Source organism: Tachypleus tridentatus, chromosome 12, assembly GCF_004210375.1.
Source record: "Tachypleus tridentatus isolate NWPU-2018 chromosome 12, ASM421037v1, whole genome shotgun sequence".
NCBI lineage: Eukaryota > Metazoa > Arthropoda > Merostomata > Xiphosura > Limulidae > Tachypleus > Tachypleus tridentatus.
In genome coordinates, this window is record NC_134836.1 from 111,063,893 (window position 1) to 111,079,506 (window position 15,614).

Below are 15,614 nucleotides of genomic sequence, written 5' to 3' on the forward strand. Positions count from 1 at the left end.
AGTTGAAAATAAGGGACATACATCTATATTTAAATAGCTCTTTCATCCAATATAAGGGTTCGTAAAGTTGGATCGAAATCGATTTTAATAAAAAGGCACTTCATAGTTTCCGTTTAGGTGTGCTATAAAATTTATGCCGGTCAACGTTTGAGCTTCGGTTTGTGGATATTAGTGCTACTGACTGAATGCCTTTTCATTGTTCATTAGTTTAAAACTAAAAATGGTTATACTTGAACTTGTGATCTTTTATTTTACTATTTACTTGTGTTGAGTGTAAGATGTTCTAGTACATGGGTGCCCTCAGAAATATTTTCAAGGGAAGGGGCAAAACGTATGTAGGAGATCAGCTTTTATACTTTAAGTTAAGAGCCTAAAACAGTATGTACTATGTGTGCTTAAATGAAAACACAAATTTAAAGCTTCTGTAAAAAAAATACTAAAATATTTAGTTTTATGACGATGTTAAGTTTACATAATACCTACAATTTTTTGTGAAATGTAAGTGGGCAAATGGTAATTGTAACATCAGGTTTTACTTTTTATGTATGTAAACACATAATGAATGGTATTAATACAGATGTTATTATTTTGAATAATAAGCATCATTTGTATTCCATATTACATATTCGTACATGTAAAACCATATATAAATTATACTGTTCGCATTCATAGGCGAACTGCACCAGAAAAACCAATTGCGTTCCGGTGACTTAAGAGATTTTAGGTTATGAAAACAAAAGTAATACACAGGTAAATATTGATACAACTTAATATGTAGAATCTTTACTCTGAGAGTTGTAGCATTAAATTAGAAATCAGTACGTAGTGAAAATTATATTTAAGCACTCCAAAATCTTAGGAGTGTTTTATTATCATTATTTATAAATTTTTCACATGAAGGAGGGCTGAAATTGTATATAGATTGTGCTTAGAAGAACGTATTGTTTATCAGGAATGGATATGGTTTGTGTACGGTAGAATGCATTATCTAACTGCTGTGGATATGGCTTGTGTATAGTAAATACACTGTCTTGCTTAAATGAATGTAGTACTTCTCTATATAACTTCATCACTACAAGTAGCTTAAAACTGCCAAGAATGTCAGAATTCGAAAGATATCTATCATATCTTCTTTCACAATTTCTAATGGACCAGACCCAAGCTAGCTAGTTTCATACTATCCATACAACATTGTCATGGTGATGTGTTACAAATATAATGCCTAAGATATCGTAATAGTTCATGGCTATGGTGAGTGCTTGATAGGCTTAACCTTACTATAAAATTCACTACTATCAATATGCAGCACCACAATTCTGAAATCTTATTACAGTCCTAGGTGATGAGTTTGTAATTAAATTTCTGAGGCTGAGTAGTTGTTCCATGTTAACATATATGTTGGTATTCCAATTTGTTATCACATATTTCACAGTGGATTTGGGTATGAGTGAGTTAGTTGAAGCAACTTGGGCACACATATTATCAGTACAGCAGTCAATAATCATTTCTTTCCAAAAGTCTCTGAAACAGACTGTTTGTTTTTAAATGGTTGTCTGTGATAGATGCTGAAACTGTATACAGTATAGCACCATAAGATTCATGTACAAACAGGGATCAAAATATGACATTCCTGAATAATTTTATCTGTGTGTTTGTTTGTGTTTTCTTATTGCAAAGCCACATTGGGCTATCTGCTGAGCCCACCGAGAGGAATCGAACCTCTGATTTTAGTGTTGTAAATTTGTAGACTCTACTGTACTAGTGTGTGTGTGTGTGTGTGGGGGGCTAATATTATCTTTTTAGTTGGCTTTCCCATTTGGGAATGTATGGCCCTTCTGTATTTCTTTAGGTATGATGAATGAAAGTGACCGTAATGCATGGATTAAATAAAAACACAATAACAGTGGATGAGGAAATGCAACTTTACATGAAGGATTGTTATCTTCTTCATAGTTTTCACTTGAGTTAAGTTAATATTATTATTTTGTTTTACAGATTATTAGGGGCAGTTCTTGTGCTATTTGAAGGTGTGTTGTCTTGTGAACTTTTTAATATATTGTATACAACTTAGTTTTCTTCCATGCTTACCTTGGATGAGTTATGAGAGATGAATTTGAATAATTGTCATCTCAGCTTAACCTCGGTGTGAACAGATTGTTTTTTTTACCTGTGAAACAATTTATTATTTGTGTGATGTGGTCGTTAAGCATACCTTAGATTTAGAAGTTTGATTTTTTTATGTTTTGTCTCATATTCCAGTTGATTCAAGTGTGCAAAAATAAACAAAATCCATTCTTTTAAGACAAAAGGCTTGTAACAGTGCTAATGTTAAACTGAAGTTGCATGCTGGTGAGACATACATACAAGTCTATCCATCTAAATATATCTGTATTCTGTATATTAATGGAAAATGTTCACATAAGTTGTTTTTATTTCAAAAAGATCTCGCTATACAGTTTTTGGTGGGTTATTTTTTTTTCTATCATTATTGTTTCATGTGAACTACACCCACTCTGCCCAGCAACCATGAGCCTTATGGTTCAGTGAGGTAATGTTTTGTAAGAGCATACTTGTGGGAGATGATGGAAACAAGGAAAAAGTTAATTACAAGACTATATCACAGTTTATGTATTGTAAATAAATCGTGGATTCATTACGGTAAGAAGTTTAGAAAAACATCTCTATGCTGCTGTTTTTCATAGGCATATGTTTAGGATTTAAACAAATTATAATGCAAGAATATTCATTTGTACAGTTAATTTCACTTCAAGTAAAATTATGAGTGTATTTAACAAAATAGTTCTGCTCCCAAAAATAAAAACAAGTAATGAATCAAACCTATCAATTCACTTCTTTATATTTCGTTGGTTACTAAGGAGACATGTAACTTTATCTAAAAGCTGGCTGAGATTTCAATGTTATAATTATCAACCCAAACCTTGGATAGCTTTTGATATAACTAGTTCAGTCTTTCATATGCTTGAAATATATTATGAATTTACATCTTATGTTTCATTTCAGAAATGGTAAATGACTATTTTTTACAGGAAACTTTATATGCTTGAGAGACATAAAGTAAGTTTCCTGATATAGGCTTTGAACAGGGTTCTTTGTGAAGACAGGAGAATTAGTAACATAAATCATTAAGTTCAAACTGTGTCAAAAGTTTGGGCTTCTTTAGTTGGTAACTTACAAGTTATTTAATTTTAAAACTAAAAAGTAGTACTAATTATTTTCTTATAAATACTGGTTCAGACCATTGTGCATCTGTTGACGATTCATCAATTTGAAGGAAACTGTGCACATATAGATAACAAAGCTTTAACAAGAAAACTTGTCTCTATGTAAAATTAAATATAAACTTTTAAACTGGATTTGTTTAGTCAGTTAGCAGTAGCAACCCACATGTATACAGGTTCAGAAGTACAAAAGTTTATTGCTCACATCCATAAAAACTTTAGTGTGGAAGTTCAATGAAGGAGTTTTATATCCAGTTAAGAAAGTTGTGCATGTGTTCATGTTATTCATGGACAGTTTGGAAGTCATTAACTTTGGTAAAACAGTTTATGTATAATTTAACTCGAGTAATTTCTTTTAATCATTTTTCTTTTTCACGTTTGTTTACTTTAAACTGAACACAATTTAGTCAGTAGTAAGTTGTTTTTTTAGCCTTTCTTGTTTGTCTTAAAGACACTAAGCTTGAATAATTTCTCATATCAGGCTTGTGTTTGCAATGTGTTCCAATATTTATTTATGGATTCCTTCTTTTAAGTATTTTTGGAATTGTGCTGAATCTAATAGTGCGATCTTTCGAGTGTTTCTGTTATTCTGAAGAATTTGAAAAGTCTAAATTGAAAATTTTAAAAACTTGTTTTATTGTAGAGAACAATTTGTGTTTTTGGTTGACGTGAAGAGAGCTAACTGAATGGATGGGAAAACTGTTTAAAATTCTTGCTTTAAGAGTAATGAAGCTTTTTAACCTTGTATTATTATACTGGAATAATTCTTGGTTTTAATAATTTGAGATATAGAATGACAATTTAAGGTTTGGATATTAAAAAAACAATAGTGGTAGAGATAATTCAAATGTTAAGGTTGTTGAGGTTGGATGATTTGCTTAAGTGTGTGTTTTAGTGCTAAAGATTTTTTAGCTAATATGTTTATACTACAAAAGCTACCAAGGAGATCCAATTTGTTCTTTAGCAGTATTGTTTTTTCTATTTTAATTATATACATAGTAATTTGCCTGTTGTTATGGGACATACAGCTAATGTGAATTCTTTGAAATTTTTGTTGGGTAGGTAGGCACGTGGATATGAAGGACTAACCATGTGTATTCACTTTGGTTTTGGTAGATTGTACATGTGACCTTGATAAACCAAATGACCTTGTGTTCTGTCTAGTAGCTTATTGAGATTTTAGTACGATGAAGGCAAAGGGTCAAAGGTGCACCCCCCCATGTTGAATCTGAAAAAAAGAGAGTTTGACACAAGCAACACTGACAACTTGCACATCCACTTTCCTTGAGCAAATTCTTTTATGATGCCATCTGTGTCAATGTTTTCTAGGGTTTCACTTTCCTCACTAAGTACTTCCAGGTCACAAAGACAATCTTGACTGATAGAAGCCCTTGGGTAAGTATGAATGGGCTTTAGCTTGTTGATTGACCTTTCACAGCTAGCAACGGACACACAGCCTATTATTAGTACTTGTAGTTCTACCCCAAGATGTATTCTCCATAAGACAAAAGGAGTCAAAGTGCATATGATGGGTTTAAATGTGCCCCTTCAAGTTGTGCTCAGGGGCAAATGACCCACCCAACCTTGTGCTACTGATTGTGCTATTTGTTCTTTCTTAGGTTTGCTTCAGTTAGCACAGTAGCAATATTTATCAGATTAACATGTAATGATTTTTTTAATGAAACTTGAATGACTTCTGCATATTTCATTAATCATTATTGTTAATTTCGATTGTCAACTTTCTTTGAGGAACAATTTTTGATACACAGTTACCCCTAGAACCACAACACAGGGTTGCTTCCAACCCCACACAAGATAAACATCCTTATGAGAATGCATGTTATGACCATATAGGTTTGACCTTGAATGAGCCTTCTATACATCTCAAGAAGTTCTTCAGTGAGTATTGCTCCTGGAACACTCAAAGATTTTGCCTTTTATGTCGCATGTGACCTCGTGTTGAGGTCTGTGTGATAAAAACTTCAAAGGACATTTATTTTTTGATAATGTTTAATTGCTTTTCGTCAACAGCAACAAGTTATGAATTCTGTCCTAAGTAACTTTATCATGTTTCAAAAGAAGACAGCAGGAGGGACTTGTGCTTGTTTAGCTTATGAAGACTAATATTCAGTGAGAAGTTCCAGTGTCTTGATGTTTTGTTATTGGATACAATAAATTTCTTAGGTTCATAATTAACTTTTATTGTCATAACCTCTAATTATTCAGTATTTTTATAATTTTATATAGACTGACGGGTGATATTTCAAATAAAACTTGTAGCAGCATTAGTAAGTTTAATGGATGTCTGATATGACTCTATGTTGTGGTTCTAGGGTTAATACAAGTTTGTTTCTTCAGTAGTAGTAAGGTGTTTTATGAAAATCCTATTAATAACTTGTTACACCTACAACCAGGTTTTGTGAAGAAATCAACATCAGGAAATAATGAACACTTACACATGGTAGAAAATATAACATCGATCCATTTTGTTCTTTGGCAGTAGTGTCTCTCTCTTTAACTTATGAACTCTTTTTTTGTTTGATGTTAAAGGATGTGCAGTTAGTGTGAATGTTCTCATATTTTGTTGGGTAGGTTTTCAACAAGACAAAAAATAAAACATTACAATTTCAGTATTTAATACAACATTTTCTAAGTGCTACAAGCAGGGAAAAATAAGCATTTTCCAGAGGCTGGTGATGCCTTGTGCTTAGTTGAAACTACTTTGGATATTTTGTATAAATAAAGCAAACCATGCTTTATAGCTACAGGATATTAAATGTGATGTAACCTACTCTTACCCTTTTCATTTGTATGATATTGATCTGGGTTGTCAGATCTGTGTTCATGATTTACACTCACTTTACATGTCTGTTCCACTTTAAAGTATAAATATGTATTAATAGATTACCTGTTTTAAAATATTTAGCAACAAGAGTTAGTTAAAGGATAAACCAATAATTCTAATTACACTCATTTTATGGAAACACATGTTAATCTTGTTGAAATCTATTACAATGATTAGTGAATCATCTGAGTGATACTGGCTTACAGTAGCCATATTAATGCTGACAGACTAGCTTGATGTGAAGGTGCAGTGGTCACGTTGGATGTAAAAGTTGCACATGGGTCAGGTCATGTCAACTCGCTCACCCAGGAAAGTTAACTTTTCTCAGTTCATGTCTAGAGTTTCTTGAAAACAATTAAAGCAAAAACTTTATTTTGATTTATTCAGCCATGCAAAATCTTAACTCTGTACAGCGTGGCTGAGTAAATCAATATGAAGTTTTTGCTTTAAGTTTTTGGAGAAAACCTGACAAGAACTAGGAATGACCAAAATTCATTCTACAACAGTTAGATTTTAGAAGATTTAAGGTTACTAAGACAAGAACTGGGAAATCCTAAGTGTGTTGACATGGAATGACCAACATTCATTCTACAACAGTTAGATTTTAGAAGATTTAAGGTTACTAAGACAAGAACTGGGAAATCCTAAGTGTGTTGACATGGAATGACCAACATTCGTTCTACAACAGTTAGATTTTAGAAGATTTAAGGCTACTAAGACAAGAACTGGAAAGCCCTAAGTGTGTTGACATGGAATGACCAACATTCGTTCTACAACAGTTAGATTTTAGAAGATTTAAGGCTACTAAGACTAACAAACAAAACTAACTTTTTTAGCAATGTGAAAGAGAAACAATATTAGTTGTTTTCAGCATTGTTACCATAATAATTGTGCCAAAAAAACATTTTCATTCTTTACTTTTAATACAATAACACAATGCACCTGATTCTGTGCACCAGCTGAATAACTTGATTATTAAATTAGGTTGGATTAAAATAATTCCTGTGTTTACTGAGTGGCCTAAAGTGTATATCAAAAATAAAGAATTGCATATGGTTAAGAAACACCATTCATAAATAAAACTTCATCAACCATCCATTTTATGACACAAACAATGTGATAAGTCACCGATAATTTGCTGTCAATACTGAACAGTATGGATGGACAGCCTTCTACTATTCACTAATTACAATGTCATAAAATGTGTAGAGGCTCGAACTTCATGTTGTGTATAAAAAATTAATCTAGAGGAAGTAAAATCCAGAACCATGAAGACAATTTCATAAAAGTTCTTGATAGATGGAGCTGTTCAATTGCAGAGAAAGATATTTTTCTTTGATGTCCCACAATTGCATTTATTCTTGATGACGAGAAACCCAATTGGAGTAAAAATGTATCTGTGAACGGCTGGTATGGATATTAACACTTTTACTAATAAGGTAGAGAACAATGTTTTGACCTTCCTAGGTGATCTTCAGGTAGAAACGTTGTTCTCTGCTTTATTAGTAAAAGTGTTAATACCTATACCAGTCATTCTCAGATACAGTTGTGTGTTTAATTAATGAAAAACTATCTTAGAATTTAGAATGCCTTGACTGGTGGGACATGACATGGAGTAGTAAGATGTAAGGCTCTGGTAGCTGCAGTGTTATAACCCCTATGATGTCTTTGAAACTTATATTTGGCTAGTAACAAACAGTGTAATTTATTTTATTTTTTATGGTGATGTTACATTGAAAAGTCCTTGCCTTAAGGACAGGAGGCAGCTAGTCAATACCATCCACTACCAAGGGTAGGGTTCTCTTGCCAAATTGCATCGTGCTATTTGACTGTCACTTGTATAAAATACCCACATGATTTTATTTATTTTGACAACAATGGAACATGAACCATGAATCCTCAGATCCACTATCTGCAACACTAAAGCCAGAAAGAAGGGGGGGGTACATATTCAAGTATCTTCTGTAGTGTGGTACTGCATACCATTCTAGACCAGGAGTGTCACTGTGACTGAAGCTCCTATGGTAACTTAATTTTTAACAGTACTGTAGGGTTAACATTACAAGTTAAATCTGGAACATTTTTGACAAACTACAAAGCTTCTGTTAGAAATACTTTTTATTTTCATAGTACTCAGAAACTACATGATATTCATTGACATCTCTAAGAATATAAAAATGAATCAGCCTTCTACATTCAAATCTATCAAGAACACTTACGTTTGTTGTTGATGTACAAATATGGAGCGAAATACTGTTTCCATTGTGTTATGGATAATAGTGGAAAATGGCAGTGAACCATAAATACATTTCTTATCCGCATCTCATGGACTGATTCGACAATTTTGTTTATATCTGCTCTTAGCAGAGCAAAGAAAGATGAAAAAAAAAAGAGTAATTCATAATTATAGATAATTATTGTAGATTTAGACTCATAAAAGCAGATACAAAATTTATTTCTCACTTAAGTTTAGAACGAAGAAGAACTTGAGGTCGGGTTTTAAGAGTTAAGATTTACAAGTTGTAAGTGAAAGACAACTCATTCCTTTAGTATCTTAATATGTAATAATCCCACTCTCCAAGGTGGTCTATTATGACTTAGGCATTCAGTATTGGTCAAAAATGCCTCGGATACTTTCGATCTTGAGTTGATAATGTAATGATCCTTTAGTGTTTTTGTACAAGTGCTGTAAAAAATGGTCAGTGTGTTTTAATAGATCAAATAGGTAAAATGTGGTTACCTATTAATAGCTATTATACAGAAGTTTTTAAAGACTGTTTTTTTCTCAACAACGTCAGCTTCATTGTCACTCCCGTGTAAAGTATGGCAGGGCTGATTACAAGTTTATGTACATTTACTGACAAGATATTGTGTGGTTGGTCACAAACTTTGTGGTTTCTTGATAGCTCAGATGTGTGGTCAGGTGTCATCCGTTCCTGGAACCTTCCACTGTAAATCCCTTCCTGCTTCATATAACTCCTTCAAGGCTTCGTGCACTCTATCTTCCTTCTCTAGTTCGGTGTACTTCCTGTACAACCACAAGGCTGTCTTGGAATCCTCTATAGAGTCGTGGGTCTCCGACTGAATCTTTATACCTAAAAAAAGGTAAGGCTACATTAACATGAACAGTAGAAGTAAATACACACCTGATTAGCTTGCATGCATCATGAGTCTTTTACTGATTCTTATAACTAAGAGATGGTAAGAGTACACTTTTGTAAGCATTAGAAAAAAACACAAATTATATCTTTTATTATAAAGGATGTGCTCAATCGTTTTCATGAGAAACATTTTACTGATGGTTGGTTTATTAATGTACTTGAAGGAAAATATAAAATATGTGCTGTTTTGTGCTCACATAAACTTGGGCTTCGTGAACAAACTAACTCCCTTTAAACTATAGATATGAAACTATTCTTTGTATTACTCTGTTTATATATAGATATTTATCTTAAGATGTAGTTATGTAAACAATTCATATTTATACACAAGGAAGAGTTAAACTATGTTGTTAAATTAAAGAAAACTGTGAAATCGAATGTGAGATACATTTTTATAAACTATCTCCTAAGTTCCATATAAAAATCAAACTGCAGTTTTTCTCTGCTGCTACAATAAATAACCATCTTAAACTATATACTTATCAGTACTAATATTCCATATAAGCATTTCTCAATTAGGTTTAAACTATCAAGAAAGTAAACATTTAAATAAATCAACAGTATATTAAATTTGGAAATAATTAGCTAGCATTGCAAAAGGAAATATGGATATTTTGGATGAAAGCTACCCTAATGGTTACAAAATAGTAAATGTGCTCTTAGAAACCAGCTGTGTCATTAATTACTGTATACTCTTTAACAGTGAATTAAACAGTTATACATCTTGACATGCATTTAAGCCAAACAATGGAGTATTAAATAGTAGAAAATTACATTTCATATGTTATTATTACTAGGAGCTATTTATAATAAAGTAATTGGTACGTTTCTAGAGATAGTTTGATTACTGACGTGAATCATACATATATGTAATTAAATTGCCTTCCTGTAACTGTCTAACTATTCAAAGAATACTGAAAAACTTAGGGTTTGACAATAAAGAAAAATTCATTATTTAAAGCAATCAGAAAAAGGATGGTTTAGTTTTCTTACCCAGGAAATGCCATGCCAGAAATCTCAAGGAAATCATACGTTTGTTTGGAAGTTGAAACAAGAGAGCAGTGTCACGTACTTGATCAGGTGGAACCTGTTTTATAAGAAAATTGTATGTTTAAAAGTACAATCATGGGCTTGAACACTCAAGGATAATCTTTAGATAATCAAACTACACAAACCAAGAGCTGACCAGGTGAGAATAATCTAAGTAATTTGAACAAAACATATATACAAATAAAGGATCATTGTGTCAGTAAAAGACATATCAAAATAACTACAGGTACCTAAATATACATCTACAAGTTTCATTTTCATATGTTGTCTTTTAAATAAAGAGCACTCTCTACAAGGATGGACATCTTGGGCCAGCATCTACACAGATGAAACTATTTATAAAACAAGTATTGTCTAAAAACATAATTGTAATAACAATGAATACCCTAAACTTACTGGAATCATTAGAAAAGAACAAAAATGTAAACATTAGCATAAAGATAACCAAATTTACATCAAAAGTGTGTGAAAGGACAAAAAAAAAGATGTCATATCAAAGCTGTGGCTTAAAGTTAACCACAATTTTTATGACATTTATTCTTATTATAAGCAAAATGTATCCTTTGTCTTTTAAACTAATACTCACAGGTTGTTGATACTGTTTTAAACAAAATATAGTGTACTTATGGTGTAAACCCAACGTATATACAATTAAAAATAAATCAAAGGTATAGTGGAAAGTCACTTCATATTGTATGCTGCCACATGACAAATTTCATACAGTGGTGTTTCTCAATACATATCGATAGATTAATAAGATAAATTTGTAATTCCTACTCAAGGAAATTCACAAAATTAGTTTCAACATTTTCCATCACAAATCTTCAAAACGTTTATCAATTTGATATCACTTTTCTACAGTAATGTTATTTTGTAGGAGATACTGATCTCTAGTATAAGACTGTTATGAAGGTATGCAGAAAATTTCTAAATGACCAAACTTGACTTAAGTAACTGCAGTAAAATACTTCTCATGATTAAGTTGATCACTCCAAAAAACATTCTTCACACATAGTTCAATAAACCATTAAACACATGTTACCAAAAGGTTAATTACTCTCAGAAGATCCAGACCACAACCAATGAATATGACAACCGTATCTATAATAACACACAAGTCACCAAAACACTGATTACTCTCAGAACATTTGTCAGACCACAACCAATAATAAAACACAATCTACCAAAATGTTGATTACTCTCAGAACATTCATCAGACCACAACCAATAATAAAACACAAGCTACCAAAATGTTGATTAGTCTCAGAACATCCTGATCACAACCAAGAAATATGACATTATTTATAATAAACTTCTACTCACCACTAAATTTATCACTCTGAAATCATTCTTTAGACCATGACCAACAAACTTGACTCCAATGTCTATGAGGAATCTCAGTTTGATGTACGTGTCTTTGAGTGTTGTCAAATGTTTATTGGAGACAGATGCATCCAAGTCTCCTGGCTCTATGCCAGAGAACTTGGTCATGTAGTCGACCACCTGAAATAAGACAACAGTCACACATCAACTTTCTGATTATTTTAGCCTTGATTTACGAGAAAAACAATCTAATTCAGTGCATTACATTTATACAAAGAGAGTTCATTCTTACCTGTTCTTGGGTTGAAATGTAATCGTCAATGAAAGGTACTCCTTCTTGTGGACCTTCTCTGGTTAGAAGAAAAGCCCTCATGAATTTGTGACTGAATTACATTCAGTCAGTTTTTAAAAGATATCATTGTCAAGTGTAACTGAGATTTACTGTGGTAGAAACATTGTTATTACTAAAATCAGAACTGGCCTGTTATAAAAGTTGCTGGTATTGTATTTCTGAAATAACTAATAATTTAATGTTATTTACAGTAGTAACACCTCAATAAGTAGATTTACAGAAAGTTAATTTTACCATCATGGTACTTTTATGTTTTGATAAATCATTTATATCACTTTATTGAAACAGTTTCGTTTATAAGGTAAACCCTGTGAAATTACTGAAAGAATATATAAATATTGTTTAGTTATTAGGGGAAAACTGAATGAAAACAGAGAGAGCTCGTGAATTAAAACTTTTGTTTTAACTTGAATTTGTGATTTGTTGTTTTACAACTGAAGTAACACCCTTATTGAATGAAACTGTTTTCAAAGTTATCAACAGATCCAATATTTTATCAGAAAATTATAAATAGTCTAAAAAAAAAGTGAATTGGTTTGATACGGGCCACAGCTTTAAATCTTTTGAACAAACTAGTCCAAAGCCTCAATTAATAATTTAACAGGAACAATCGCTAGGATGTGTATGATTTAACACAATCTGATCTTTTAATATAATCCCTCAGAGGGCAGTTAATTGCATCTTTAGGAAAGAAAAAAATTTTAGTTTTACTTGTGAGATGAAAATGGAAGTGTAACTTCTTTTATGAACATGAACATGTTTAAATATTACAGAATACTTTTACACAGTTTTATCAAAGTTATTAGAGATCTGCATAATAAGGTAATTTGCAAAAAAAAAGTGAGAGAGGGTATAGCTTGGAAAACTTAAGGGTGTTATTTATAATTTAGGATACGTGAGTGGGCTAAATGTTTCATTGTGGTTGACATCTTGCCATACATTTTGTTTCACTCATAGAATTACTAATGCAATCTTCTTCAGCTGACATTTGATTGTTTGATCCACTTCAGGAAAAACAAGCAATATGAGAGATTCCATACCCTTGCTACCCTGCTTCTTTTGAGATTGCATGGAATGACTTCGAATTTTGCCTTCGAAAAACTCAGAAAATCCCTCTCGGATCTGGAAGGATCAACGACCAGGATCACTATTTTGTAGCAGTGATGAGTAGTCTCAACCTTAATGTGCCCATGAAGTTTAGTGCAAATCCAATTGCACTTTAAACAGATAATAACCACAAACCACAAAAGTGCAACCTGTGATCATTATAAAAGCCTTCAAAGAAATCCAGATTTGGATATTGACCAAATCTGTGGAGCACGATCCCATACTGACTTCCCATCTTGTGTACAAGATTAAAATTTTCGTGTACATAGGTCTATTAATTTTTAAAATGTGCATTTGGAAACATAGACAGACACATGCACACACTGACCTGACTTAAATAGTATCACCACCACCACCACTTTTGGGAGCAAGGGTTCTTTTGAATAGTGGGTAAAATCAGTTCATGAGAATATATAGTAGGTGTTAAAAATAGATAAATGTATCTTCTTAATCCTTACCCTAATTTTGATTTATAAATAATCGATAAGGAATCAAGAAAAAAATGGCATTTGTTAATTTAATATTGTTTGCACCATAACTATTGTTATTGATGCAGTTTGATAGTGCAAGTGGCATCTAAACATGTATCCATTTTATCAAAGCTGGTCTTATGAACTCTGGTATTGAGTGAAAGGTCCTGTCAGCACTGGACATAGCAGATACAATGTGGTTGGCATGTTATACATTTGTCTTTAGTGTCACTCACTGGTCTTCAGAATTATGTATAGACATTCCTATACAAGACTGATAAAACATGGGTTCAAAACTGTGGGATTACAAATCACTCTATCAGGCTGGATGTAAAAAGTCAGACAAACAGAACTGAACAAATGGTTGCTCTTATCTTACTAATTTCTTCATCAGGCTATATGTCAAAGGTCAGACAGAAAGAAATGAGCAAGTGGTTATTTTATCTTCTAGATTTGCATATCAGTAGCCCATACACAAGTAACTTTTTCTGAAGGTTTTGTGAAATTCTGTTGAACAGGAAGAGTTTATTTTGCAAAGGTCTTCACTACGTATAGGAAATACCAGTGTTTTGAAAGCTAGAGTTTGGTTTTGTTGTATAGTAAATTCAATGCTGTTGATGTACCCTATAAAAAGGCAATATTTAATATACACAACTCTGTTTTGCTTCATAAACTCAGGCCTTTTATTAGCACAGCAGATAAATGCTTGCAAGCCACTTATGCAATGGCAGATATTTGAGGGTGTACAGATCGAAGCTAGTCCACTCTTTGAAAGAGTAGTTTCTTAATAACTACATTTCTGCACAACAGAATCTTATAATTGGATCCCATTAAGCTATGACAGAATCTTATAGTTGGATCCCAATACTGTTTAACTGATTGTCTTCTCACTCCAAATGCAAGTCATCTACTTCTCTCCCTCAGTGTACAGGAATGTTCACCATCTGATACAGTATCTACTTTCCTCTGACAATTTCTACCTCCTGCTTTGACAATTCAAGTTTAAATTTGTGTGCAATGCTTCTGAAAAAATATTTGCAAACATACCAAATATTTAAGCATTTCCCTGTCTAAAGGTGCAGATGAAATCAATTACCTAGTAACAGTCTTGAAGACTATCAGTAATAATACATAATTTTGTCGAAATCATTACCTAGTAACAGTCTTGAAGACTATCAGTAATAATTAATTACGAAGAATGGTTTCTGCCTCGCGGGTATTTTCTTTTGTTCAAAATTCCATTTTCTTTTGAAAAATCTCTTAGAAACCTTTCCAGTTTGCAGAGATGAATGATGTGACTAGTCCTGATGGGTCTGGGGTGTATAGGTTGAGAGAGTCTTTGGTGATGGTGTATTCCACTTTGTTTACACTTGCAGTGACTCTAAACCAGCTTCAATGAGATACAAAACAAAAACCCTTCAGCCTTTATGAGAGGCTAGCTAGTTTAAGTTCATACACCCTGATAAATTAATGCTCCTTACAATTGTTTGTTTACTGAATTTCACACAAAGCTATATGAGGGCTATCTGCACAAACCATCCATAATTAAGCAATCATAAACTGGAGGGAAGGTAGCTAATAAACTATCCACTGCCAACTCTTTAACTGCCCTTTTACCAATGAATAATGGGATTGACCATTCCATTATAATACTATTACAACTAAAAGGACGAGCACATTCTGTGGTGAAATGTGAACCTGTGACCCACAGATTGCCCAAGCTATCAAATAGTAGAAAGCAGTAATGATATAAAATATTGCAAATACACTGGTAAAAGACATAGAAATATGATATGCTAAACCTCCCCTGAATATCACATGATTATAAGGTAAATGACCACACAAATTTGCCCTTAAATTTTATGGAGAGTGTAAAATCAGTAAAAGTATTGACTATCCTGTGGATATTTTGTTATTTTTCAAGACTTGGATCATTTTGTGATACTGTTCAGATTTGGTTTACAGTACTGTTAGTTTAGTAAACTTATTAACAAGAGTTCAAACTTAAAAATTACAGATCCCTAATCAAAGTGTGTAAGTGACTTTCAAAGACATTTCAGACAAAAT

The 15,614-nt window shown here is 32.5% G+C and overlaps 1 protein-coding gene and 1 long non-coding RNA gene across 7 annotated transcripts in view; one reads left to right on the forward strand and one right to left on the reverse strand.

Annotated features, from left to right (window-relative positions):
• The first annotated feature begins 58 nt into the window (after positions 1–58).
• Positions 59–15,614, forward strand: part of LOC143235350 (uncharacterized) — a 281,246-nt gene continuing 265,690 nt past the window's right edge. The window contains exons 1-4 of one of the 6 annotated variants that reach the window (XR_013019133.1): positions 59–331; positions 8,991–9,189; positions 10,207–10,434; positions 12,981–13,341. This is a non-coding gene — a long non-coding RNA (uncharacterized LOC143235350). Of the gene's footprint in view, positions 332–525; positions 751–8,990; positions 9,190–10,206; positions 10,435–12,980; positions 13,342–15,614 lie in introns of those variants that run through there. The other 5 variants (XR_013019132.1, XR_013019131.1, XR_013019135.1 and 2 more) reach the window with 5 other exon arrangements.
• Positions 8,185–12,844, reverse strand: LOC143235346 (PAN2-PAN3 deadenylation complex catalytic subunit Pan2-like). Its single transcript, XM_076473433.1, has 4 exons — positions 11,911–12,844; positions 11,619–11,798; positions 10,239–10,332; positions 8,185–9,179 (listed from the first exon to the last, which is right to left on the reverse strand). The coding sequence occupies exons 1-4, from the start codon at positions 11,989–11,991 to the stop codon at positions 9,004–9,006; spliced, it is 531 nt and encodes a 176-aa protein (XP_076329548.1). The 5' UTR covers positions 11,992–12,844; the 3' UTR covers positions 8,185–9,003.

What these genes read in the sequence shown, in the direction of transcription:
- LOC143235346 (XM_076473433.1), bottom strand. Translation starts at nt 11,991, where the DNA reads ATGAGGGCTTTTCTTCTAACCAGAGAAGGTCCACAAGAAGGAGTACCT. An exon ending in ACATTTCAACCCAAGAACAG is followed by an intron (nt 11,799 to 11,910) that starts GTAAGAATGAAC and finishes GTCTTATTTCAG; the next exon opens with GTGGTCGACTACATGACCAA. An exon ending in TCTGGCATGGCATTTCCTGG is followed by an intron (nt 9,180 to 10,238) that starts GTAAGAAAACTA and finishes ACCTTTTTTTAG; the next exon opens with GTATAAAGATTCAGTCGGAG.